Source organism: Acinonyx jubatus, chromosome X (assembly GCF_027475565.1).
Source record: "Acinonyx jubatus isolate Ajub_Pintada_27869175 chromosome X, VMU_Ajub_asm_v1.0, whole genome shotgun sequence".
Lineage (NCBI taxonomy): Eukaryota > Metazoa > Chordata > Mammalia > Carnivora > Felidae > Acinonyx > Acinonyx jubatus.
In genome coordinates this window covers 86,724,204-86,751,442 of record NC_069389.1, presented here as the reverse complement: position 1 = coordinate 86,751,442, position 27,239 = coordinate 86,724,204, and the positions used below count along the sequence as shown (strand labels likewise).

Below are 27,239 nucleotides of genomic sequence, written 5' to 3'. Positions count from 1 at the left end.
CATCCCAGGGATAAATGTCCCTTGATCATGGTGTATGATCCTTTTAATGTGGTGTTGAAAATCAAACTTTTTAGAACTGGAGATGGCTAGGCATTGTGCTTAGGAGGAATGACCTAGATTATAACATAAAAATGCCAGTCTTACACCTAGAATAGATGGCTAGTCACTTTGATCTGAGGAGCACCAAAGTCCCTTCATTTTTCTACTCAGAGTGGTCTCTCCCCTTTGCCTAACTGCAACTGATGCTTGAAATTGAAGTTATAACATTAGAGATTAATTCCTTTGGCATAAACTTTTCTTGACTCCCCCACTAAAAAAGAAACACCAGGGCACCAGGGTGGCTCAGTCAGTTAAGTGTCTGACTCTTGATGTTAGCTCAGGTAATGATCTCACAGTTCATGGGTTCAGGCCCCATACCAGGCTCTGTGCCGACAGCGTAGAGACTGCTTGGGATTCTTTCTCCCTTTCTCTCTGCCACTCCCCTACTCGCACTCTCTTTCTCTGTCTCAAAATAAATAAATAAACTTAAAAAAAAAGAAACACCATTGGTTGGGGAGGAATATGGGAAATTTTCACATATTATTAATCTTTTACATATTAGCAGAAATTATGTAAAGAGCTTCTTTTTCCAGAGTTATTTTTCTTTCCATTAATAGACAGGTTGGAGAGCTGGACTAGGAGTCTGAAGACAAACTTTACCTACTAGATAATTTTCCCAAAGGTGGTTCCTGACCAAGGCCTAAATTAGAACCTATTCAAGAACATAAAACATTTCATTTGTAATCTATTTCTCTTACTCACCAGGAAAATGGGGGTAAATTTAATTTAATGCTTTTGAAGTAAGGGATTAAATAAGGTAGAATTCTGAGCACACAGTTGTCTTTCTTTTTTTAAGATTTAATTATTTTTGAGAGAGAGCCACATTGGTGAACATTATTGCCCCCTTACTTCTAATGTACCGACCTAGCTGTATTTCTTAATTTTTTTTTAACATTTATTCATTTTTGAGAGACAGAGAAAGACAGAGCATGAGCAAGGGAGGTGCAGAGAGAGAGGGAGACACAGAATCTGAAGCAGGCTCCAGGCTCCGAGCTGTCAGCACAGAGCCCAATGCAGGGCTCAAACTCACAAACCGCGAGATCATGACCTGAGCTGAAGTTGGACACTCAACCGACTGAGCCACCCAGGCACCCCCCGCCCAGTTGCATTTCTTAGTGAAATTTCAGGCCATATATTTTCCCAGTTTTCTGGTTTCAGGCTTGGTAAAAACGAGGTTTGTGATGTACACTTGTTAATAATGACAATAAGATAATGAATGGCTTTAGGAACCCAGATTTTCAGTGTAGCATAACTCCAACATTGGGGGGGGGCAGTCACACTTCATATTGTAGGTATTTTGATAGAGGATTTTAGACCAGAGTTATAAAACAATCAGGAACTGGATCTGCCAGATAGAAGTAAGTACAAACCACTTGTGGAAATATGACACTAGTAAAAAACTAATTAGTACAGCAAAGGCTAGAGAATGTTGAGTGAATTCAGAAAGTAGGTTAACAGTGCAGAGGTTTAATAAAGTCACTGCCTGGAAGTACAGAGTCCCAGGATCAGTGTATATCTAAGAAGAAAGGGACTTGCAGATCCTCTAGTCCAGCTGAGGGGAAAAAAGAGAGATCTAGAAAGGAGGAATGATATGTTCAATATCACATGGCAAGTCAGTAGCAGAACTGGGGTCAGGACCCAGGCCTTCTGATTCCCAGTGCAGTCCTGTCTTTAAACAGCAAGGAAGAACTAGTATGTATTGAAAGACAATTGTTGGGGCGCCTGGGTGGCTTGGTCAGTTGAGTGTCCGAGTTTGGCTCAGGTCATGATCTCACAGTTAGTGAGTTCAAGAGCCTGATGCGGGTCTCAACCCGCATCAGGCTCGCTGCTGTCAGCTCATAGCCTGGAGCCTACTTCAGATCCTCTGTCCCCCTCTCCCTGCCCCTCCCCTGCTTGCACTCTCTCTCTCAAAAATAATTTTAAAAAAGAAAGACAATTGTGTGCTCAGCATTCTACCTTATTTAATCCTTTACTTCAAAAGCATTAAATTAAATTTACCTCCATTTTCCAGATGAGGAAATTGAGAATCAGAACTAACATTCCAAAGGTTGTACTCCCAAGACCTCCATTCTCAAACACTAAGATTAGCTATATATACAATACAGTGTGGCCGGTGCCCTCCACCCCCAGTGGTGCAACACTGAACCCTGACTGAGGGGTAAGAGAGCTGTCCCAAGACTGGGCTTGAACAGTACAGGTAAATTCCTTCTGGCTGGATAATGAATGTGTTTTCTCCTTCCAGTTTACTCTGCCTCTGCCCCACATTATGTAATGGGGGACCAAGGGAATTTTTTAACACCACAAAGGAATTATTCAAACCCAGTATGGGTAGCATAGAAGGTATAATAATAGTGGTCTCAGTGATTCGACGGATGAGGGGCTGTCAACAGTCTCTCTACTGTAGTGCTTAATCAACTGGGTTGCAAATCCCCATTCTACAGCGGTGTGCCCTCAGGAAAGTTACCATTTCTGAGCCTCTTTCTCATCATCTGTAAATGCAATCATCATACCTGCCTCAAAGGGCTGTAGTGATTTTTTTTTGATTGAGTTTTTACAATAAGATAATATATCAGTTTAGCCCAGTGCTGGATACATAGCAAGAACTCAGTAAATCTTAGACTTTGCTATCCAATTGCTAATTTCTGGCTCAAAGGTACCACTTCTGGGAGAGAACTCACCAAACTGGGTGTGTCTGGGGAAGAAGAGGCAGTTGGTTGGGCCTCGTTGCTCTGTTGCTGTGAACAGGACTCTCTTCCCCATATAGAGTTACATTCTCTGTTGTCCACTCCTAGTGGTTGAAAGAGTGAGGTGCTCTAAGGACAAAGATACCATCTAGTTCAATATCCTTGTCACAATACAGACCAGAAATATCAACCTCTCCCATGCTATCCAGAGAGTGCCCTGGCTCCCAAGGTTTGCCATGATAGATAAAAGATTGGAGTTGAGGGAGGGTGGGAACAGTATTGCCCAGCTTGTCATGCCAGGCTGGGAGCTCTTTGAAGGCCAAGTCTACATTTCATACCCCGTCCATTGTGAATCTCACCCTCATGCCTTCCACATAGCACACAGAATAAATCTGTTTGGGGGGATGGAGATTGGGCTAGATTATTTTGAAGGTCTAGGAATAGATTTGAGGTCCTTATGGATATAATCAGCCCAGAACCTTTCCACCACCCTGAAGCAAAGTTGGAAGTTTTGCCTCTCCATCATATATGCCTTTCATCTCTGGCTCATGGTGTTTGGGGAGACATTTCCTTCCTAAGTCTTTCTTGACCCTCATTTTAACGCACTTTCACCTATTTACAAATTTTGGGGTATACTATTGCAGTAGGTCTTTAAGATCCTGCAAGCGTGTCCCTGACAGTCTCTTACGGAGTCAGGCTTTCTCACAAAATTAGGAATGAGACTCAAGAATCATAACCAACAGTCCTGGCACAGGCAGAATTGTTGCTGGTAACAAGCAACCGGTTGAGCTTGACTGGTACACACCAGCACTGATTATCAGCCCTGAAGAAAGCCATGCCATTGTTTTGATCTTTGGATGGAATTAAAATTTGCTAAGAAATTTCCTCATTAATATCTCCCCCAAGGAAATGATTCTTCTTATGGCTGCTGAGGTTATTTCTGACCTTGGATCAAACTTAATGTTTTATTAATTTATTTCACAAACATTTATCTCATAGCTACTATGCTGGGAACTTGCTTAGGCATTAGAACTATGAAGAAGACCGCTAGGAGCTCCCAATCCAGTGGGCTCTGTTTCCCATATGGAGTTGCTTTCATTGTTACTCATCCCTTGTGGTTGAAAGTATGGGGTCCTATAAATATAAGAGATATAGAACAATATCTGTGTCACAATATAGACCCAAAATAGGGACAGTTTATAAATCAGAGTGACACCTTCTCTAATGGGTAGAAGTATGAATATGAGACACAGATGGAAAAACCAATAAACTCGGTCTGAGGGTGTTAATCAAGACTGCACAGAGTAGGGAACACTTCAGTTGGGTCTTGAAGGTAAAGTTCATCAGAAGCCAGAAGTAGAGTGTGGGAGGAGGGAATTCCAGGCAGAAGGAATGGCATTTTCCAAATCCTATGCTTGATAGGCTATGTGATATAAGTCTGTAGAACTGCAAGAAATTTACTATAGCATCAGGTGAAAATAGTGGGACATGGGGGTATAAAGGCAAGGGCTAGATGGAGAAAGGCTTTGCATGCATCATCTTGAGAGTTCTCTACATTTACTGACTCCATTTCAATAGTTCCCATTCATGTTTGACTCACTGTAGTCCCTTAACTTGCAGCTTTACTCTGGGTCCAAACCCAATGGGCAGATTCTTTTCTCTGTTTAGCTTACTTGACTTCTCAGTGGAGTGTAAGATGTGATAAACACATTTCATCCTCAAAGCTTCATCTTCCTTGGATTGTAAGATATCATGCCATCTCTTGGATTTTGCTGTTTCTCTGGACTTCTCATGTAAGTTTTCATTATGACCTCCTTTCCCTCTGCCTGACCTTTAAGTGAAGTGGATTTTCAGGGTTTTGTCCCCTGTCTTCTTTCGTTACTTCACAACTCTCTTTTGTCAGTCTTCCACGTGTCTTCAATTATCCTGTATCAATTGATTACACTCAAATTTATATCTTTAGCTCAGCTTTCTGTTATGAGATCCAGTGTATCAAATTGTCCACTGGTTATTGCCACTTGTATATTCTACAGGCGTTGCCAGTTCAACATGTCTAATAGAATGCATTATATTGCCCACTCCTTCCTTCCGTGTTCCCTATCTCAAGAGACTTATATCATTTTCCAACCAGTTGCCTAGGTCTGAAAGCCTCAAAATCATCTTGGAGTCCTTTTTTTCCTTACCTTCTCCATCTTGTCAGTCACCAAGTTGTTGTTGGCTCTACTTTCTTAATCTCTTTGATATTTTTTTTTAAAGCTTGGTGGATTTCATCTCCATTCTTCTACAACTTCACAACCACTCTCTTGGTCTATCATTTCTCAGGTGGAATTACTACAACAGCTTCCAACCTGGTTTCCCTACTTCCAGTCTTATCCCCTTCCAACCTGCTCACCACACGGCTACTTGAGCAATCTTTTAAAAATGGAAATCTGATTATACCATTTCTCTGATTAAAACTATTGTCTACAGGATTAAATCTAAAAACCTATGAATGGCATATAGGACTGTTGGTGATCTGGCTCTTGCCTTGGCTGATATCATAGATCTAAGCAGAACAAATGCCTTGGAATTCTGAGAATCTAACATATCCTTTTCTTGAACAACATTAAAAAAGAAAAAAAACCTCTGGGTCTTACTGTACATTGTTCCTCCTGCCTGGAAGGCACTTAGCACCAATTCCCTCATAACCCTATTACCTGGCTAACTTTTCTTTTAATACTTGAGTGAGAGACACAGTCCCTTCTCCTCCCTCCTCACCTCCCATGAAATCTGAGTTTGGAGGATGATCCTCTCTATCTTCCCCTGCTGAACTACTCCAATCATACTTTTTTTTTTTTTACTCTGTGTTGCCATTATTTGTTTACCTCTGTGTCTCTCTCCAAGAGGCAGTATGATGGAGAAAAATGGGCATATTTAAACCTATAATAATCGTAATAATATCACTAATATAATGCTAACCACATGCCAGACCCTGTTATAGGCACTTGCTGGATGTTAATCCATGTAATCAATCCTTGCAACACTGTGACGTGGGCAGCTATTGCTGAAGTTCAATCAACGGGACTCGGTGATAGATTGAATGTGAGGACAGAGAAGAAGGAAGAATAACAGCTGATTACCAGGTTTCTGATTGGAGCAAGTGGGCAAACAATGGATGGAGGTGCCATCTACTGAGATAAGGAATATAGGATGTATTGGAAGAAGAGTTTGGGTCAGGGTAGGGGAAAGAAGCTTTCAGTTTGGGGACTGCCATTCCTTTGCCATTCTTTTATAACAAATATTTCCAGAAGCTTTAGGAATAATGCAATGATTTTTTTTCTGATTGACAGGCATTTGGGAACACCACTGTCCATCTCAGGAAAGCAGACTAACCTCCCAACATCTCTTCACTAGCTTGCTAGAAGCGGGACGGCTATGTTCTTGGGACCTTGGCCTTTCTTTCACCTTATGCTCTGGTTTGCAGCTCCCAGAAGACAGCGAAGACACCATGGCCTTGTAACTTTCAAGCTCCTGCAGTGTGTGTGCCTCCTGGCCCTCACGTCCATCCCGCAACAGGTGTGCGGACCCCCTTACAAGATAGGGGTGGTGGGCCCTTGGGCTTGTGATCCGTTGTTCTCAAAAGCTCTGCCTGAGGTTGCTGCTCGATTAGCCACTGAGCGGATCAACAGGGACCCATCATTTGACCTGGGTTACTCTTTTGAATACGTGATTGTCAATGAAGACTGCCAGACTTCCGGAGCCCTTGCCAGTTTCATTTCTCACCACCAGATGGCCTCAGGATTTATTGGACCTGCCAATCCCGGCTACTGCGAGGCAGCCTCGCTCTTGGGAAACAGCTGGGACAAAGGGATTTTCTCTTGGGCCTGTGTGAATTACGAATTAGACAATAAAAATAGCTATCCGACCTTTTCTCGGACACTCCCTTCTCCCATCCGTGTGCTGGTAACCGTCATGAAATATTTCCAGTTGGCTCACGCTGGAGTCATTTCCTCAGATGAAGACATTTGGGTGCACACAGCCAATCGAGTCGCAAGTGCTCTTCAGAGCCGGGGCCTACCTGTAGGGGTCGTCCTGAGCACAGGACGAAACAGCCAAAGCATTCGGGAAGCTCTCCAGCAGATTCGCCAGGCTGACAGAATTCGCAGTGAGTGCTTTCTCCTGGCTGACGTTTAAACGTGGCTCCAGGAAAAAAAAATATGACCATCTCCAAAAGGTTTTCTACCCTCGCACCCCGGGATAGCACATCACTCCCCAGTTTTTCAGGCATTTGCCCTCTTTTACTCACACTCAGGCTCAAAGACCGTCCCGTTTCAACAGAGTCCATCTTATGAACTAAATAAAGGTGCAGAGAACTTGGTGGTTAAGATGCCCTTGGGTTCCAGTGCCTACTCTCAGCACCTGGGTAGGGGGAAGACTGTAAGAGTGACTGTAGCTGCACACCCTCTATGCCCTTAGAACCCCAGTAGTTTCAGATCAGCCAAAGAGGGTTGCTCTTATGGCTCCATTTTTGTCTGATCTTGTTACCTATTTCATCACATTTCACATATGCATCTTCCTTCTATCCTCTGCTTCGCCCCGCCCCCCCCCCAAAAAACCAGGGCTTATCTCTTTGCAGCACCCAACTAGCTGATTTGGAGGGACCTAGCTGATAAATAGGAACATATTAAAATGAGGGGACTGCCTACATTTTCACCTTTCCTCTTCCAAGAGAAGGTTTATGTTCAAAGGTGATTCTTGCAGAGGTAATGGACAAAGTGTCAAGCAAAGGAATGACCCAGTGAAGCTGCCATCAGCAGAGCGAGTTGGGTAGATTTGGGGGAAGAGGAGTCCTTCCTAGTCCTCTTGAATCAGATGTCTCTTACTGATACTGATGGCAAGCCCTTGTGACACTTGGTTTTGATATTTTCTATTCCAACTTTTTTTGCAGATTATTTTATTTTTTTAATGCTTATTTATATTTGAGAGAGAGAGAGCACTGGAGGGGCAGAGAGACAGAGACAGAATCTGAAACAGGCTCCAGGTTCCCAGCTGTGAGCTGTCAGCACGGAGCCCTGATGCAGGGCTTGAACTAACGAGCCCTGAGATCATGACCTGAGCCAAAGTCGGACGCTTAACCGACTGAGCCACCCAGGCGCCCCTTGAAGATTTTGTTTTTAAGTAATCTCTACACCCGACCTGTGTGTGGCTCAAACACACAACCCCCAGATCAAGAGTCGCATGCTCCACTGACAGAGCCAGCCAGGCGCTCTTCTATTCCAACTTGCCAATCTCCACTTTACCTTTCTCTGGAAAGTGGCAGCGATTTGTGGGAATACTGCTCATTTCTCTATTGCGGCCACTCCACCACTTTAAATTGGACAGTTCAGCAACTACTTGTTAAATTGATTACTGCTAGGATTAGTCCTAGTCCCAGGCATTTCCTTACCATAACAATGGGTTTGTTAGAGAATGGTCCAGATTAGCCCGGCCTGTAAACAGAAGCCCATTTTAAGTTCCAAGTGTCCCCCCGGATTGGACCTTAATTGTGATCATTATGGGAAGATAGGGGCAAGAAGTTTTCGTTCCAGGAACTACAGTAGTCTGTCTCCAGCTCCCTTCTACAAGATCCTATAATGTTAAGCAATCAGCGTGGCTCCGATTACTTCATAAAAGAGCTTGATACTTTCAAAGCAGAGCACAGAGTTATTTTTTAAAGATCTAAAACCATTTCCAGGGAGGAGTCATGCCAGTAACAGGCTGACATATTTAGTATCATAACTTTATAATATGTTACAAATCTTCACGGAAGCCCAGTGTCTCCTGCAAGTTTACATTCCATGAGTGTTTCACATCCCACCCATTTCTAAATAGTATGCTCTTTGAAATGACATTTTGGCCTCTACCATGAAATGTTAAATAAATCCAGGCACTGAAGCTCTTCAGGCTGTCAGACTGAGAGAAGTTAGGACTGAGGGCTCACCACCCACAAGTCCTTTGAGGTGGAGAGGTAGCAAATGTACATCGTCTTGCCCTGCTATTTGAGATGTGTTCCTTTAGGTCGATGGTTCTTACTCTGACTGCACACCAGAATTACCTGGATGTGTTTTCAAAATGACTGGTGCCAGAAAGCCACTTCCAGAGGTTCTGGAGGTCTGCAGTGGGGCACCAGTAAAGGCATTTTCAGTAGCTTCCCAGATGCATGGAAAATGCAGCCAGGGTTAAGAACCACCTGCTTTAAGTTAATGAAACTGCAAATAAATGTTCCTTACTTTAGATTGCCATTTTTGTCTTAATATAGCTATGTTTAATCAGATTGTTTTCTTTGTAACAGTATGGATCAGCCTACTGAAGGAATGGAAATTTTAAGATTGCTGGGTTGGGGGGGTGGTGGGCAGGGAAGCCTAGAGAGGAAGGTTTGTGGTTGTGGAGCAGAGGCCCACCCTGGGCTGACAGGACAGCAACAGGAAGTGAAGTAGGGACTCAGAAAGGGAGATAAAAGGGAGCAAAGACAAAGCTCTGCACAGCAGGATTTTGCTTCTGGTTTCTGGCAAAGCAGGGGCAGACTCAGAGGGGGCATGCTGGGACCTCAGTGACAAGAGACCAAATGCGAGTGGGGGAGGAGGGCACGGCAACTGAGCCTGCTGCATATGACCTCTGACAGTGTGGAGTATTCAAAGATGTGTGTGGCACTCACGTTTGGTATAGCCAGCTGTTGGCATGCCACAGCAGCGGGTGGGGTATGACAGCAGGAGTTGCAGAAGGGCAGTGACTCAAAGTAAGGTAGTCTTGTTGCCTGGTGAGAGAAGTGTCTCAGCCAGCAGAAACATGAGAAGCAGGATCCAGGGTATGAACATAAATGGACTATCAGGACTTGAAGCAAGCTGCCTGGGGTACAGGGCACCTCTCCTGTCCCATCAGAAAGTGGGAGAGCTGGAGCACCTGGGTGGCTCAGTCGTTAAGCATCTGACTTCGGCTCAGGTCGTGATCTCACAATTTGTGAGTTTGAGTCCCACATTGGGTGAGCACGGGGTCCGGGTGAGCCCCACTTCTCTCTCTCTCTCTGCCACTTGTGGGATTGTCTCTCTCTCTCTGCCCTCTGTCACTTGTGCCCCCTCTCTTTCTCTCTCTCTCTCTCAAAAAAAGTGGGAGATCTGGTGAGAAACCAAGCCAGAGGCCAGTGAGTATGGACTGGGACAGCAGGGCAGTGAGGAAGTTTACAGCACACCAAGCACAGAATACACCAGATCGAATCTCTGGCTGATTCTCTAGCCCCTCTCATCTGGTCGGACTGAGACTGCTAAAGTATTCGTAGCTGTGATCTGTCTTGATTGGAAAGGCACTGAGCTTTCTTGTGTGACCTCAGCTGAACCTCTTCCCTATTCTGCTGGACACGAGGCTACTTCTTACACTGTGGACCCCTGGTGAACCTTCAGAAGAGGACCTTTTGTGATGTACAAAATACGGTGGCAGGGATAAAAAAAATAGTTGAGAGGTGGGTTTTGTCTGATCTGCTCACAGTAACAGTGACCACAACCCCATGTGGGGGTGGTAGTGAGGAATTGTGCTGGGGGGGTGGTGTGTGGAAGGGGAGAGAAAGCTAGTCTACTACTGGCTGGCGTGTCACTTCTCGTTTTTTGTAAATTTATGTTTCCAATTAAGAAGTATTGCTGGCACCTTACTGGAGTCAGAAGAAATGTCTTTCTCAGAAACAGGTCTAAATTGTGCTTACACAAGACTGAGACAATGATAAAATTTACTAGTAAAGATGATAATAATAATAATGAAAGTTGCGGGGCCCTTTGGAGGAGAAACAGCAGGGGTGTTATTAGACGCTGCCATAGAGACAATGAAAGCAATCATAATACCACTTTACATGTGAACAGCTCTCTACAGTTTACAAGGTATTTGCATATAGATAATCTCATTCCATCCTCAGGATTACCCAGAAGATAGGTATTTCCTTTCAAGTTTTACAACACCTGTGGGTCTCACATAACAAGTAGGTAGGTGTAGGCATTATTAACAACAAAGAATGGGGTAAATGAAGGCCCAGGGAAGGGGGGGATTCAGCCTCTCCCAGATTCTCAGCTCATTTCCTTTAAGCTTCAAAAGCAATTACCAATAACCTTTGTTTCTGACGAAGTCAAATAGGAGAGATCGATCGTAAAGACTAAGTCCTCGATTTACAGTCAGGGCTCTGTACGCGGTTAGGTAGGTTGTGCCCTGCACAAGAAGATCTAGCTGAGTGGGCATGAGGGCCCAAATCCAGTTCCTTCTCTACTGAAACCACGAGCCCTGGTGGAAGTTTTGATCCAATGGCATAAAAGAGCGTCCACTCACTCAACAGGACACAGCACCTGTTGGATGGCAGTTTCCCAGAAGAGGTGCTTTTGCTAATTCTCACAAAGGCTAGCAGGAGGCCTCGCTAAAAAGCTCTTTAGAGAACTTTTCAAATGGCTATTTCAAGCCCTCCTCTCCTCTCCTCACCTTTTTGCCTATCAATGCCTGGCTGATTGTGAAATCCTTTCAATTTGGGCTTACCAGGTTGTGGAGCCCTTGGGGATTCATTTAAATCCTTTCAAATTGGGAATGCTTCATTACAATATGATATTTAGTAAATAGGACACCGAGTGGTCCTCCCTTTTTTGTCCAAAATGAAATACCTTGTTACTATGTTACTGCCAGGGATCTGGCTAGCCTCTTCCCATCTATTGAAGATTATTGTACATAAAAAAGACAAAAAAAGAATAGCAACTTTGGTAATAGTTAATATTTACTGAGAGTTTCTTGTGTGCTAGTCATTTTGCAAGAGCTTTGTATAGACCATCTCGTTCAATTCTTGCAACATCCCTATATAGTAAGGCTAACTATTATTGAACACACTTTATGGATGACTCTTCGGAGGGCAAAAGAGGTTAAGTAACTTGCCTAATGTTCACACAGCTAGTGAATGGGAAAGCCAGGCCACATACAAGCAGGTTGGTCTAAAGCAGACCTCTCAAACCTTGGTGTTTACCAGAATCCCCTGGAGGGCTTGTTAAAACATGGATTGCAGGATTCCTTCTCCAGAGCTGCTGATTCAGGAAGGAGAGCTCGGGAAGGGCCCCAGAATTTGCGTTTTTAGCCAGTTCACAGTGGTGCTGGTGCTGTTGGTCCAGGGATCATTCTTTGAGAAACACTGGTCTCATGAAAGACTCACACTCTTATTGCCTCCTGTCTCCTTGAGGTATGTCCCTAAAGCATACTCACTTGAGATCCTGGGTGCCATGGAGGGTGTATAATTCAGCTCTTCCATTTTTCTTTCTTAATTTTTGGGCTCACTGATGAAATTCCTTAAAGTGCCTCAAAGGTAGCAGGTGTTGGCCTGATTTTCCTACACTAATAACAACAGTGATGCTGATAATACTATGGCCAAGAACCTTACTGTTGTTAGGGAATTTGGTATAGGATTTGGTATAGATAAATGTAAGTAAATGTAAATGGTAAAAGGACAACTTGCTTTCATGAATGGGCCTAATATCAGATAAAATGATTGAAGACCCAGCATAAGAGGAAATCTCTAAAGAGGTTTCCAACATTTAAGAGGCCTTATCTGGACAGCAGTTTGAAAACGTTGAAGAAAACATATGTTGCAAGGTGTGGAAAAATAACAACTTATCTCAAGCTGGGCAGCAATGTGCAGGGTTTTATTGGGTGTGAGAAAACACGGTCTGATGTGGGTGGAATGGCCATTAAAGGTAAGGTGTGTCTCCCATCATGCAGAGCTTCTTGCACTGGTTCAACACTGGTGGCAGGTACTTAAGTGGTCTGTGGACTTAGAGACAAAAATGCTTGTGGGTGGGTGTCCTCAGCTGATACAAATGGTCACCCATCGCCTACTGCAGTGTTCTTAAGTTGTGCTTTCCAGGCCTTCTGCACTGAATCACATTGGGTGAGGGGGCAGAACTGGGAAACCTGCAGATTCCAGAGCCTCCTACGCTCTTCTTATGGATCCATTTTATAGACTGGCCTTGGAAGAAAGTGGAGAGGAAGAGGGTCTGAATGTACTTCTTTCACTGTATGGCCAGATGGCTGACTCCTGGGGGAATATGAGACTTGGGATAAATCGCAGAGTATGCTTCCCCCTCTCTCAACATTTGTTAAAATGAAATAGGTTAAAATAAATGTCAGTAATGGGAAATGTCACAAAAGGACTAAAATGAAGATAAAGAACCGTTGAAGTGGTGGGGTGTTTCTGTGGATTGGGAGCAATACTGCAGGGTCACAATGTGAATATGACTCCTAAGGACTTCTTCAACGCTAGCTAGTAGAACTATTTCCATTTCACAAGGTATGAGAGTGCACTCAGTTTCCTCCACTAAGGACTCTATAGCCAGTAATCTGTGAGAAAGAAAAAAAGTGAACGTTGCCTTTTGAGAAACACAGATCCTCTATCTCAAGGAAATATCAGACAGAATATTTCAATATGAGAATTTCAATTTCCTTCCTCAAAAGGAGGAGTTGAGCAACTTAGTAATTGGCTTTTCCTGGAGTTTCATAATGTTTCTTTCTGCTATTGTTGAAGGTGAAAGAGATGATTGATCCTGGACAGCCTGCCATAATGGATACTACCGTATGAAGACATAGCTGCTGGATGTCTTTCTAAAAAATGTTTATTTATGTATTTATTTTGAGAGGGACAAAGACAGAGATGGAGAGAGGGAGAGAGAGCGAGAGAGCAAGTGCATGTGCACACGGGGGGAGGGAGGAGCAGAGAGACAGGGAGAGAGAAAATCTCAGGCAGGCTCCATGCTGTCAGTGCAGAGCCCGATGCAGGGCTTGATCTCACAAGTTGTGAGATCAGGACCTGAGCCAAAATCAAGAGTTGGACGCTTAACCAGTTGAGCCACACAGGGGCCCCATAGCTGCTAGATGGCTTGAGTGGGGCTCAGGAAGCTCAGAGAAAGTGCTAAGATTATATCTTAGTGAGATGGTATCTCAGGTGGATGTATCTCCTGGTCCTTGTGTTGGCTATCGAGTGGCTGACTGTTAACAATCAGGATGGAAACTTACAAATTAGCATTATTCAGTGATCACTCATTGGCCCAGGCCTTGTCTAGGATTTAAGGTTTCTGTCTACTAATCCTTTCCTGACAACAACTTACAGGTAAAACCCCATTTTAATGAATGTAATTTTGAGATAATAAAACTATTTAGTAAAACCATCATGTAGAACAGATGCATCCACAAATCCCTTTCACAAAGCACTCAATCCATTAAATTAAATTGCTGTTGTTTGAATTCAGTATTGATGCTTTCTACTTTAGTCATGTTCAATGGCAAGGTCTTGCCATGCAACAAATGGAGGAGCCTGTGATCATACCTTCTCAAGGATTCCATTTCCTCCTCTGGAGAATAATGGGGGAATACGAGGAAGTAGTAGGTCTCAAAGAGTCTTTCCAGCTATAAAAATTCTGACTCTTTGTCTGAAGTGTCCTTAGTGTGCCAATGGAAAAAAAATCACAAGAGATTAAGGTAGAGGGTAAGGTCTTGAGCATAGTTAATGACTCTAAGCATTAAGGACAAGTATGGTAGAATTTACTTGCCCAGCAAATATCACTTCAAATCCTTCCTCCATACTAACAATCCAAATATGTCCATGCCTCACACCTCAAGGAACCCACAAATGATATCCAAGGGTACAAACTTTCTGAATTTTTCAGGCGTTCATTTAAACAATGTTCTTTGGGTTCATCATATGTACCGGGATACAGAGACAAATAAGACACAGTCCTTGACCTCAAGGAGCTCACAGTTTCATAGTAGAGGTTGACATAAATAAGGGCAATAAATCTTGTAAGTGCCATGGTAGAAGTCAGTTCAGGGTATGACGGGGCTCTCCACCAGTGTGACAAGTCAGTGTCCTGGAAAAAAATTCTGTCAGATGGAGATTTGTGTGCAGGAAGCTTATTGTGGGAATGCTTTCAAGAACAACATTTGTGAGGGAGAGAAAGCAGTAGAATGAGGCAGAGAGAGGAACTGAATGGTCATGTCATCACAACAAAGGCCTCAGCCAGTCCCAGCGGGAACTCTGGAGCTGGGATGGCCCTTCAGAGTTGTCCAGAATTGAGATGAGGAAGGAGTTTTAGCCTCTATGCCCCCATGTTGACCAGTCATTGGATACAGGCTGATGCAGAGAGAGGGGTACAATGTGATAATAATAGTTTGACAGCCAGCTTGTCAGGGGGAAAGTAGTCCTGATTGGTAACATTTGCTGATTTCCATGGAGTGATTTCCATAATCACTCCCACCATGCTCAATTTCAAGCTACCAGTCTGAAACTAACTGGTGCACAAAACCCCCCAAAATTTAACCACAGGCTCTTGGGAAGTAGCACAAGCCAGCTCTAGCACACTTCTGAGAAGGTGTGACCTTGTGAGAGGTGGCTCTCATCAGCTGAGGGCAATTCTCAGAGAGATGTTAGCTATCATCTTCTAACCCCCACCCCCAGCAGCTAGGAGAACCAGTGCTTCAGTCATGAAGGGTGCATCTGGGTGGTACACCACAGCACCCAATGCACGTGGTGTATGTTATAGTATTTGCTGTATTTCAACCAAAACAAGTCACTTAATTCCATTTAACACATTCCATCTAGTGAAGTAATGCTAATATTCTTTGAAATACAGCAAATGAAATTTTATCTCTTTTGGTAATCTTGGCCAAGTCACCTAATCTCTGTTTTTGTAGAAGAAAGATGCTAATACTGAGTAACTTGCTAAGGATACTGGTGGATGAATTGGCCAACTACTTAAAGGGCCTCACTTAACTCATTTTCCCCCCTCAATGAGTTTGTTAGTGGACTAATCTGACCAAACGGATTCACATTTAATGGTGTAACCAAATTTAGGGAGTTAGATGTCTTTGGTTCTAGTTTGTCCTTCTAAATCCAGCTCTTGCCTTGTCAAGCCTCTTTCGCACTCCATTTCCCCATTATGCAACGTGTGGTTATGAACGAAGGAGGCTGAATTCCTAGTGTGGCTCATGAACTCACTCTAAAGATATCCCAGAGTATTGGAAGGAAGATGTGAGCATCATAATACATGTAAAACCTCTTAGGGACATTATATTGAGGGAACTAATGGTCATTTGAAAACTCAGGTTACTGTGTGCGTGTGTGTGTGTGTGATTTAAATCATCTTCAGAACTTGCTAGTTACACCTTAAAACACTGAAAGGTATCAGCTGTAGGTCAAATGGGAAAATTTCTGGGGGTATTTAACCAGTGTAAAAAAGATTTCTGAAAATAGGTGATGAAATATATAAATGCAAAAACCAGTCACTGAATGTAGTTAAGCATACTCAGTTCCTGAGAATAAAGGTTCCGTGTAAGCACGTATAATTAATATTTACCAATAGCAATAGGACCTTGGCCCTTTCTGCAAAGAGCTCTGAATACTTGCCAGGCATTATCTAATTAAACTACTCAACGCACCTGTGAAATGCTTTGGACTCTGCATTTTAAAGATGTGCGCACTGAAGCACAAGTGGGCTTAAACTAAACTCATTTAGCATGCCAAGGGCGAAATTGGATAGAAGGCTTTCAGTCTCATGATCTTGCTTGCCATTCTTCAACCGTGGCTGCCTCTAATCCACTCTATTCTAGCATAGCTCTGCCAAACAACATAGCTTCATAAGTCAGGGGAGAATTAAAGAAGAGTGCAAAGTAATTCCAATTATAGGGAAGTTAGATTTTTAAAACTTGAGCCTATCACCCACAATATTATTATCATTTACAGGAGAGTGTGAGTTAGTGCCATTCACTGCCTATACTGGCCATAGTAAGGGTGGAAACAGTTGTGCGAAATCTATTGGAATGTATGTTTGCCAGAGCTGGGCAATAAACGGCAACAGTGGCTATGAGAGTCTCTCCTATCCTCTCCCTCTAGCCTTCTTATTCTTAGGTATAATAATAGCTGCGATTTTTTGGGTGTCATGTGTCAAGCCTATTATACGAATTGCCCTTCAATCATCACTACCACCCCATAAAGTACATATTTTTGATCTCCATTTTATAAATGAGGCAGGGAGAGAGGTAAAGCGATTTAGCTAAGGGCAGACAGCTAACAATAACTAGTGATGTTAAGGTATAAGCCTGAGTCTTCCGATCCCATAGCCTCTTCATTATGCTACCTCTCATTTGCTATAGTTGTTCTTGTTCCTGTCTAGTATTGGGCTCTGCAGGCTGTAGACATATCTGTATTGTCCCTATGCCTAATCCAGAGTCCCTGAACAAAGCCTTAGCTCAGGGCTTCAACATCTTGATCATCTTAGAGGCATACGATAAAAATAATTTAGCAATTGGTTGTAACACATTCATTTATTTCCCCTGGTCTGTGGTTTTTGGAAGTGTATTTTACTAACCTATTACTGCCATAACCTCCCTGCTTTGTTGGTTTCAGTAATCATCATGTGTATGCATTCGGCCTTGATTGGGGGAGAGACTCAGATGCATCTCTTGGAATGGGCTCATGATCTGAAAATGACTGATGGAACCTATGTCTTTGTTCCTTATGATGCCCTGCTCTACAGTTTACCTTATAAGCATACACCCTACCAGGTCCTGAGGAACAACCCAAAACTCCGGGAAGCCTATGATGCTGTGTTGACCATTACAGTGGAGTCCCAAGAAAAGACCTTCTACCAAGCCTATACTGAGGCAGCAGCTACACATGAAGTTCCTGAGAAGCTGGACTCAGATCAAGTAAGTGCAGATTCACAAGTTATAAGCAGAGGCCCTCAAAAATCGGGAAGGTAAATATTGTTTCTATCAAGAGCCTCTATTCCATAGGAAGCTCCATCAAGAACAAGCAGCCACACACAAATTAAAAACATCTTTTGTTTGCAGAAAACATTTATAAAACAAAGACACAATGCTGGAGAATATTTTTTATTGTCACACCGCCCACAATGACAGCATGCAACTATGAAGAATAAAGAAAATATACTTCAAAACAGGGAAACAAAGCTTTCATATATACTAGTGCTGTTCAAGGGGGCTAGAGAGAAGTCTTATTTCTGACCCAAGTTCAACTATTTTGAATAGTTTTGAATCTATTCAAAGTAAGACAAGACAGCTGGTATAATGAGACTCTACTAAGTTTATTACTGATAGAACTGGTATTTGAGAATGTGGCTTCTGTCTTCTTGGAAGAATTTGAGCTTCCCAATACAGAATCTGAGGATTACCCAGACTTTTCCATCTAGTCACCAGCATTGCAGGATCACCACATATTCCTGCACCACGAGGGCATGCTTTCTGTAAAATGTACAGCCTGGAGGAGCATGGTGAGTGTTTCCTATAGGTAGCTGGCTCCCAAGAGACAGAAACTAGGACAGGCTGGGCTACACATGCTTAGTTCTCTTTTCAAATTAACCAGTCAGATTAAGTCACTCCTCCTTTGTGGGAAGGAATGAGTAAGGGTTAAAGAGAGGTCAGGTGTTTTTTTTCTTTTTCTCTTTTTTCTAGCAGAGCTATCTCTGTATGAAAGGAATTATTTGGATTGGGGAAGAATTCCTCCTTTCTAATATGCAAGGCATAATATTTACACATGCATAAATGAATATATGTATAAACATATTTCATGTTCAAATCACAAACACTTAAGAGCTAGCTAGAAGAAGGTAAAGAAGTGGAGAGGGGACTGGGGTGCCTGGGTGGCTCAGTCAGTTAAGCATCCGACTCTTGCTTTTGGCTCAGGTCATGATCTCAAGCCCCTCATTGGGTTCTGACAGCACAGAGCCTGCTTGAGATACTCTCTCTCTCTCTCTCTCTCTCTCTCCCTCTCTCTCAGCCCCTCCACTGCTTGTGTGTGATCTCTCTCTCAAAATAAATAAATAAACTTAAAATCTCAAAAAAAAAAAAAAGGAAGTGGACAGGGGAAGAAAGCGAAAGGAATGGGGAGCAAAGACAAAAACAAAGAAGAAACATACAAAGAAGACAAGGAATATGAGAAGATGGGGAGGCCAAAGCTATCACTTAGATTTGACAAAATACAGAGAGGGTTGTTATAGGTTGGAGGCCAGATGTAAGAGAAGGTAGTTATTTTCAGAAGTATTTAGAAGAAAACATAAGTAGGATTAAAAGTTCTAGCATTGGCTAGTATACTGTATCAGTTACAAAGCCTCTGGCTGCAAGAAATAGACTGTTCAACACAAAATGGCCAGTAATATTTTTTTTCAAAATTTGAAGCTATGGGAGCTCAAGAGTCAGTTAATTCATCAGCTCAATGATGTTATCAATGAACCAGGCTCTACTCATCCTTCCTCTTTATGAGCTATAGAGTGCTATCTTGACACCATGATTTGGTTGGTCTCATGGTCCCATGATGGCTGCCACAGTTCCAGACATCACTTATTATAGGTGGAACTGTCTACAGATAAAAATGGGGAATGTTCCTTTCTTGTGCCTCTAAGAGTGAGGAAATCTTTCCCAGAAGCTCCTCATGCAGATTTCTCTCCATACTTTCCTGATCATATTCGTGCCTCATATGCATACCTAAGTCAATAATTTAGAAAGAGGAACAAGACCATCATGATTGACCCTATGGCTGCCAGAAAAATGTGAACAGAATTGAGATTCTGTTAGTAGGGAAGAAGGCTGTCAGGTAGGCATCTGATTGTGTCTAACACTCACATTCTCCATGATAATTCTCCTTTTTATCCACCCCTTTTCTTTATCCTGTGGACTGCTTATCTCTCTGAACAAATGATTTAGATAAAATTTAGGTTTAGTTTAAGTATTGATAACGAAGATGTTGCCAATTTTTGTTCTAATAAAATAAAGTAGTGGAGATATTAACAGTACTGATTTTCAACTTTATTGCTACTGATATGTTTATAATAAATATTTCTTTTAGGAGACACATGTATTTAAAAACAAATGGTCAGTTTGGTCAAGAATTGCATGAATCCCTCAAATTGCTAAGAATGGTTGCCCAAACCATTTGTTTGGTATATTTATCAACAAGCAAAGAGATGGTGAATTTTTTTCTTAATTTTTAAAAATGTTTTATTTATTTATTTATTTATTTATTTATTCCCATTTTTTAAAAATTTTATTTTTTTAAAAATTTACATCCAAGTTAGTTAGCATATAGTGCAACAATGATTTCAGGAGTAGATTCCTTAATGCCCCTTACCTATTTAGCCCATCCCCCCTCCCACAACCCCTCCAGTAACCCTCTGTTTGTTCTCCATATTTAAGAGTCTCTTACGTTTTGTCCCCCTCCCTGTTTTTATATTATTTTTGTATCCCTTCCCTTATGTTCATCTGTTTTGTTTCTTAAAGTCCTCATATGAGTGAAGTCATATGATATTTTTCTTTCTCTGACTGATATTTTTGAGAGAGAAGAGAGAGAGAGAGAGAGCAACCAGGGGGGCAGAGAGAGGGAGACACAGAATCTGAAGCAGGCTCCAGGCTCCGAGCTGTCAGCACAGACCCCAACGTGGGGCTTGAACTCAAGAACTATGAGATCATGACCTAGGCCAAAGTCAGATGCTTAACCTACTGAGCCACCCAGGTGCCCTGAAATGGTGAATTTTTATACTTTTTAGCCAATGGTATGGCACCACATAGATACAGTCTTTTTAATTTAATCACAAAATTGAGGGAAGGCGAAAGGTGTGTGTGTGTATGTGTGTGTGTGTGTGTGTGTGCATTGTACATGTATATGAACAGATATTTTGATACAAAAACTCAGATCTTCTTCTCTTAATATTTGATCCAATATCTTTGAGGTTGTGGAAAGCATAAGATAATTAAGGCAAAAAAAAAAGAGACACCATTATCTTGGTTGCTAGGCAGCCTCTACTCTGCTTTAGACAAGAAAATAAAGAGAGCTAGAACAAAGAATCTAGATCTTACAAAACAGCTTGTTTTGAATCTAGATCTTATCTAACAGATTGTTTTGGATGCGTTTCCACCCCCACCTTGCAGGTGCCTATGCTATACCTTCATAACCAAAGATTGATAGAAGGATGAGACAATTATCTTCACATTTCTGATAAACAAAACCTCCTTTTCCTTAAATTATTTGCCTAAATTTTTGAAGGCAGCTGGTATAGCAGAAAGAGCATATGATAAGGAGTTAGACAAACATGGCTTTGAATCCCAGCTCTCACTCCTGCTAGCTGTGTGTCCTTGGGCAAATTACTTACACTTTTTTGAGTCTCAGTTTTCCCATCTGTAAAATGGGTTAGTGATCTACATCTTCTAAGATTATTGCAAAGATTAAACAAAGTCACACTTGTAAAGTAACTATCTAAATGTCTGGCTCACAGCTACCTTCCTTTCCACTTTTTCTTCCCTGGGGCCAGAATGACCTTATTAATTCATGGTGATTTATTATCCAAGTTATAATCTGACTTGAGCTCCTTCTCAATATTCTCAGCTTTCGAGATGATTTTTGCTTTCAATTTTCTTAGATCAAATTATGTAGTTCATTGTTTGCTTGTCCCTGGCTCCTGTTATTTTTCCTGTGTTCACTCAACAGATCAACAATTATTTACTGGGCACCTGCCATGTCATGCACTATGTTGAACTCCGAGATAGAATAGTAAGCAAGATTTTTGTTCGTGGTGTGTTGGAGCCAGTTTACAAAAGCTGACTTTGTGCATCTTTTCCCAATTCTCTTTTTAGTGACATCATGTTGGTAGCTAGAAATCAGGCACTGGGAATATTTACACCACAGAAATAGGTAAATGATACAAGAATATTTTTTTACTTCTCATAGAGTCAAACATTTACTAGTCCATCACTTATTCCTGATCTTAGGGGGCTTAAATTCTTGTGAAAAAGACAGTTAGGAAATGAATAAACAAATATATGAAAAACATGGCTGTATTTCTCTCTTGCCAATAACTTCCAGTGGAATTGAAATTTCTATGGATGGACTATAATGCCTATAGCAGGTTTGCAATCTCTTTAATTTATGCCCTTACTTCTTTAAAAAGTAAAAACAAAGACTGTCAAAGTGGTATGTGCACATAGTTTTAAAGGTCAAGAAATCCTAAAAAGTTTGTGTCAACAACGAAGCAGTCCCTAGGCCTCCCTCCCACCTTTCATCAGGAACAACCACTTTCTTGTCTTTTTGCTCTTTATTCTGGTATTTACCTCTGGGTTGTTGACTTTCTGTTACAGTTGAGGATTTTTAGCTCTTATATACTTCCTTACCCTCCTTCGAACTTTCAATATAATTCTGTCACAATTTTTAGTTAAATTCATATTTGGTATTTCTAATATTATACCTATCGAAGTATCATTCGTTGCTGATCCATGTAGTATACTAGGTAACCATTCATTTCACATGTAACTTTTGATTTTTACTGAGGTTAATAATTGCTTTATTCTTTTTTTTAAATTTTTTTAACGTTTATTTACTTTTGAGACAGAGAGACACAGAGCATGAATGCGGGAGGGTCAGAGAGAGAGAGGGAGACACAGAATCTGAAACAGGCTCCAGGCTCTGCACTGTCAGCACAGAACCTGACGCGGGGCTCGAACTCACGGACGTGAGATCATGACCTGGGCCGAAGTCCGACGCTTAACCGACTGAGCCACCCAGGTGCCCCAATAATTGCTTTATTCTTAAATTTGTTTACCTTAATTTGAATTTGAAAGTCTTTCCACACTGGCTGATAAAGCTGTAGAATTCTTGCAGAACAAATTTTATATATCGTAAAACCCCTTATCAATTTCATTTGTTTTTTTCTGAGGCTCTCTATCTTCCTGTTCCGATCTAAACTTACTGTTCCCTAAAGCTTCTGCACAACTATTATGCTAAGATCTCCCTTTTCATCACCCTGGAAGGTCCCTTTCTCCTTTTTTTTCTGTACTGCACCACTATTTCATGAATCTCGGGACTCCCTTTTTTTTTTTGTTTACTCTCTTGTTTTGGTGGAGCACATTCTCTAATGAGGAAGGTACACAGAAGGTAAATTTTTCAAATTTTGCATGTCTGAAAGTCATTATTCCAACCTCATTATTGATTGAGAGTTTGAGTATATAAATTTAGGTTAAAAAATCATTTTCCCTGGGGTGCCTGGCTGGCTCAGTTGGAGAAACATGTGACTCTTGATCTTGGGGTCATGAGTTTGAGCCTCTCATTGGGTGTAGAGATTACTTTAAATAAATAAATAAAATCAAATAAATCATTATCCCTTAGCACTTTAAAGACATGGCACTTTGTCTTCTAATTTCCGTTGTTGGCATTGATAACTCCAATGCCATTGTTATTACTGAATCTTTGATGCGACCTGTTTTTGCTCCTCCTCATCTCCCCCAGAAGCTTTAAAGATTATCTCTTTATTCCTGATGTTATGAAATTTCATGATGATATTTGGATCTTTGACATATATTATGCAATATCTATTGTGAGGCCTTTAAATCTCATTCCACATGAGAAATTTTTGTATATTACTTATTTGATAATTTCCTTAACAACATTGTCTTTGTTCTCTCTGGAAACACTATTAGTTGTTTATAAGATTGTCTGGGTTGATTTTTTAATTGTCTGATTATTTCTCTTGTATCATCCATTGTTTTGTTGTTAGTTATTCTTCTTAAAAGAGTGCCTCAACTTTGCGTTCTCTTTTGCTGATTAAAAAAAAAAAACTTTTTGCTATCAAACTGTTAATTTCCAAGCGTTGATCCTTGTTGATTGATTACTCTATTTTCATGGCATCCTGCTTTTGTTTTGTAAATATAGTATTTTGTCTTATTTCTTGTCAGATACTCATTGTACTTTCTTTGAAGTTTTTTTTTTCCTGTTTTCTGTGTTTTTCTTCACTTCTAATTTTTCATGCTTCTTTGTTTTGGTCTTTCTATTTCATGTTGGAAGCTTTCCTTAATTCTCTGGCGATCTTGGCTGTCCATATTTAAGAATGAAGCTCTAGGGGCGCCTGGGTTGTGCTCTCAGACAGCAGGCAAGCTGCCAGTGTCAAACTCAGCCTTCCTACCCAAGTAGGCTTTAGCACCAGAAAGGGCTTCCTTTGGGCCATATGATGGGTAACATTGTGTTCCAAACACTGCAGGGGAAAGACAACAAATTTCTACTTGAATGCTTGCTTTTTGCCACCTAAAAACCAACAAATGGAAGACTGGGAGAAAACTCTAACAGGAGTACGGTAGTCTCTTTATCTGGTTATGAAGCTAGGTGCCTTCTTAACAAATTCTAAGCAAAGATATGGAGTCTACTTCTAGCCTCTTCATCCTTATTTTCCACATGGTGGCAGTTCTTGGAAAGAGATCTCTACTTCTCCTGAATGTCACATTATCCTTTAGAATTCCAGAAGCACTTCAGATCTTCAAAACTCTTAATAAGCAATGATTTTTATAATTATTTTTAAAAGCAGTGATACTTAAATTTTTATATTTTAAAAACTTGCTCGGGGCATCTGGGTGGCTCAGTCGGTCGAGTGTTCAACTTCGGCTCAGGTCATGATCTTGCTTCATGAGTTTGAGCCCCACGTCGGGCTCTGTGTTGACAGCTCAGAGCCTTGAGTCTGCTTCAGATTCTGTTTCCCTCTCTCTCTGACCCTCCCCTGCTCAAGCTCTGTTTCTCTCTCTCTCCCTCTCAAAAATTAATAAACATTGAAAAAGATTAAAAAAATATTGAAGCTCTAAACAACAGATTTGAAGTTGTATGTACATTACATGTTTGTTGGCCAATGGGCTTCAGCGTAGGGAAATTGGCTACCCAGCTGGGGTTGTTTGTCAATATATGTAGATCTTGCCTCTTGGGGTACACTTTTTTTCACAGAAGAATACTCCAGTCACCTTGGGAGTCATAATCCTGGCTGTCTCTATTCTAGGAGTCATGTTAGGGGAAGGAGACTGGGACTCTCATTATTCAGTATAAAGACATTAACTTTATCATTCCTTTTGGTGGCCCATGTAATGTCTACCTTCCTTTGGAGTAAGTGTCCCAGTTCTGGAGCTGCTCTGAATCAATTTAACCTGTTTTCTGCAGGAATCTGGCTTTCCTCAATAGAAGTGGGGATGGTGGATGTCGAACTACTTATACAGCTATTCACACAGCTATCCCTCCTTTAGAGTTCTGCCTCACTCCCAATTCTATAGTACTTGGTGCCTCTAATTCCTAAGCCTTTCTGGGACTCTCAGGGGGAAAATCTGCTTGTTGCTTATCGATATTCCCCTCTTCAGGTACTCAGGTTTAATCGCCCTCTACTCTGCTAAATCAGTTACCACTTTCTGTCTTCATATTGTGTGGTTTGGAGTTACTGATGACTCCTATTACTAACAAATATGGAGGGTTACTGTTTCTGTTCCTTGTCCTCCTTGTTTGGGAGTGATATTTGGGAGGAGGAAGAGAGTGAAGAAAAAAATCTTGATTTCAGTATCTGTAATCAGGAAGTCATGAAAGATAAAAGAAGTCCCAAAAACGTTACTGGTGGATCTAGCACAGTCAATTCATTAATTTAGTAAGTATTTATTAAGCTCAGATATGCCATGGTAGTTAGGAGCATGGGCTTTGAAGGCAGAGTGCTGTACATTTACATAAGTTCTCTATATCTTTTTTTCATTATTTTATTTTATTTCTTTTTTTAACATTTATTTATTTTTGAGAGACAGAGTGAGAGCAGAAGAAAGGCAAAGAGAGAGGGAGACACAGAATCCGAAGCAAGCTCCAGGCTCTAAGCTATTAGCACAGAGCCTGATGCGGGGCTCGAACCCATGGACCGTGACATCATGACCTGAGCTGAAATTGGACGCCCAACCAACTGAGCCACCCAGGCGCCCCACCTTTTCATTATTTCAGATTGGAAATAATAATAGTAGCTACCTCATAGAGTTGTTGTGAGGATTAAATGAGTTAATACACACAAAGAGCTTGCCTGGCACCTAGTAATCTCTCAATAAATGTGTTTATTATTACCGGTATGAATGTTGTTCTTTTTATTATTATTGTGGGCTAGGCACTCTGCAGGTGATATCATAGAGAACAAAACAGAAATAAGGTCTTCCCCCAATAAAGGGGAACAGTTTTATCATTTCAGGTTGCTAAGAACACTGGGTCTAAATTTGGGATTTTTAGGGGTGCCTGGGGGGCTCAGTTGGTTAAGTGTCAGACTCTTGATTTGAGCTCCCATCATGGTCTCATGGTTATGAGTTCGAGTCCCACATTGGGCTCCACACTGACAGTGCAGAGCATGCTTGGGATTCTCTCTCTCTCTCTCTCTCTCTCTCTCCTCCCTCCCCTGCTTAAGCACACACACACACTCTCTGTCTCTCTCTCTCTCAAAATAAATAAATTAACTTAAAAAATAAATAAAATTGGTACTTTTAGGTGCACCTCGCTGGCTCTGTCAGTGGAGCATGTGACTCTTGATCTTGGGGTCGTTTGAGCCCTGCGTTGGGTATTGAGATTACTTACAAATAAAAAATCTTAAAAAAAATAAAATTGGGACATTTACTTATTGGTCACAATTCAAGAGTGGGATGACGTACTTGAACACTACATTTCCGGGATATTACCAGAGTTCTGTGCTCCTCTCCTGAAATGCAAACAATAGCGGCGATCATGCATTCAATGCTTGCTCTGCACCCGCTAGTTGACAAAAATGGTCTCATCAAATCCTCAGATCAAGCCTTCAAATTAGGTATTATTATCTCTATTTTATGGATGATGAAACTGAGGCTCAGGGTAACCTGCTCAAGGTCATACAACTGGCAAGTGGCAGAGCTGGGATTTCGACAATAATCTGCTACTGGAACCTGACCATTTAACCACACGTTAGCCTTTCACCGTGTTCCATGTCTAATGATTTACTCACAGTAATATTACTAAGTGACTAATACTTTGATTTGAATGGGGTTTTAAGATTCTTTTCCTCTAACATAGGAGGTGATAGGGCTCTACCAGGACTCATGGAAACAGAACAATAAATCAGAATGGAGAGATTGAGGGTGGGAAGCCAGTGACAAATTTCCTAAATTAATCTCAGGATGATTGGGCAAGGATTGTCACTTTGTACCTTTAAGCTTCGGCACAAAATAGACTTCTGAAGTATAGTTTTAGTGCCTGCATCCTTTATGTTGCTGCATGCTTGTGTTCAGTAAACTTCTATTGGCTATAAATACATATTGCTGGAACACACATTTTGGATAATTTTTCCAAATGTGGCCTCATTTGACTAAGCAAAGGAAATCCTCTGGATTTCTCAGCAAGCCCAGGGGGGGACCTTACACTCCTGCACTGATTGTTTTCTATTACCTTAAATAAAGGTGCCTGGCATGGGGATGGTTGGCTGAAGGTGATGTGGTTAGGACTGAATGAAGCATTCCAGGATAGGGCCCACGAGATAGCTGTCAGAAACTGTTGCCTGCAGCTTACATTGGCTACAATCGTCTTTGTGCATCATTCAATAAAAAATAAAGGTAATGTGTTCATGAGTATCATAGCAAACAGATTGGGTTATT

The 27,239-nt window shown here is 41.5% G+C and overlaps 1 protein-coding gene across 1 annotated transcript in view; it reads left to right on the top strand.

The window, feature by feature from the left end:
• The first annotated feature begins 6,117 nt into the window (after positions 1-6,117).
• The window catches only part of GUCY2F (guanylate cyclase 2F, retinal), an 89,795-nt gene continuing 68,673 nt past the window's right edge, over positions 6,118-27,239 (top strand). Inside the window, exons 1-2 of the mRNA XM_027054884.2 lie at positions 6,118-6,927; positions 17,200-17,501. Of these exons, the coding sequence (XP_026910685.1) occupies positions 6,198-6,927; positions 17,200-17,501 (1,032 nt within the window). The 5' untranslated portion in view covers positions 6,118-6,197. The remainder of the gene's footprint in view (positions 6,928-17,199; positions 17,502-27,239) is intronic.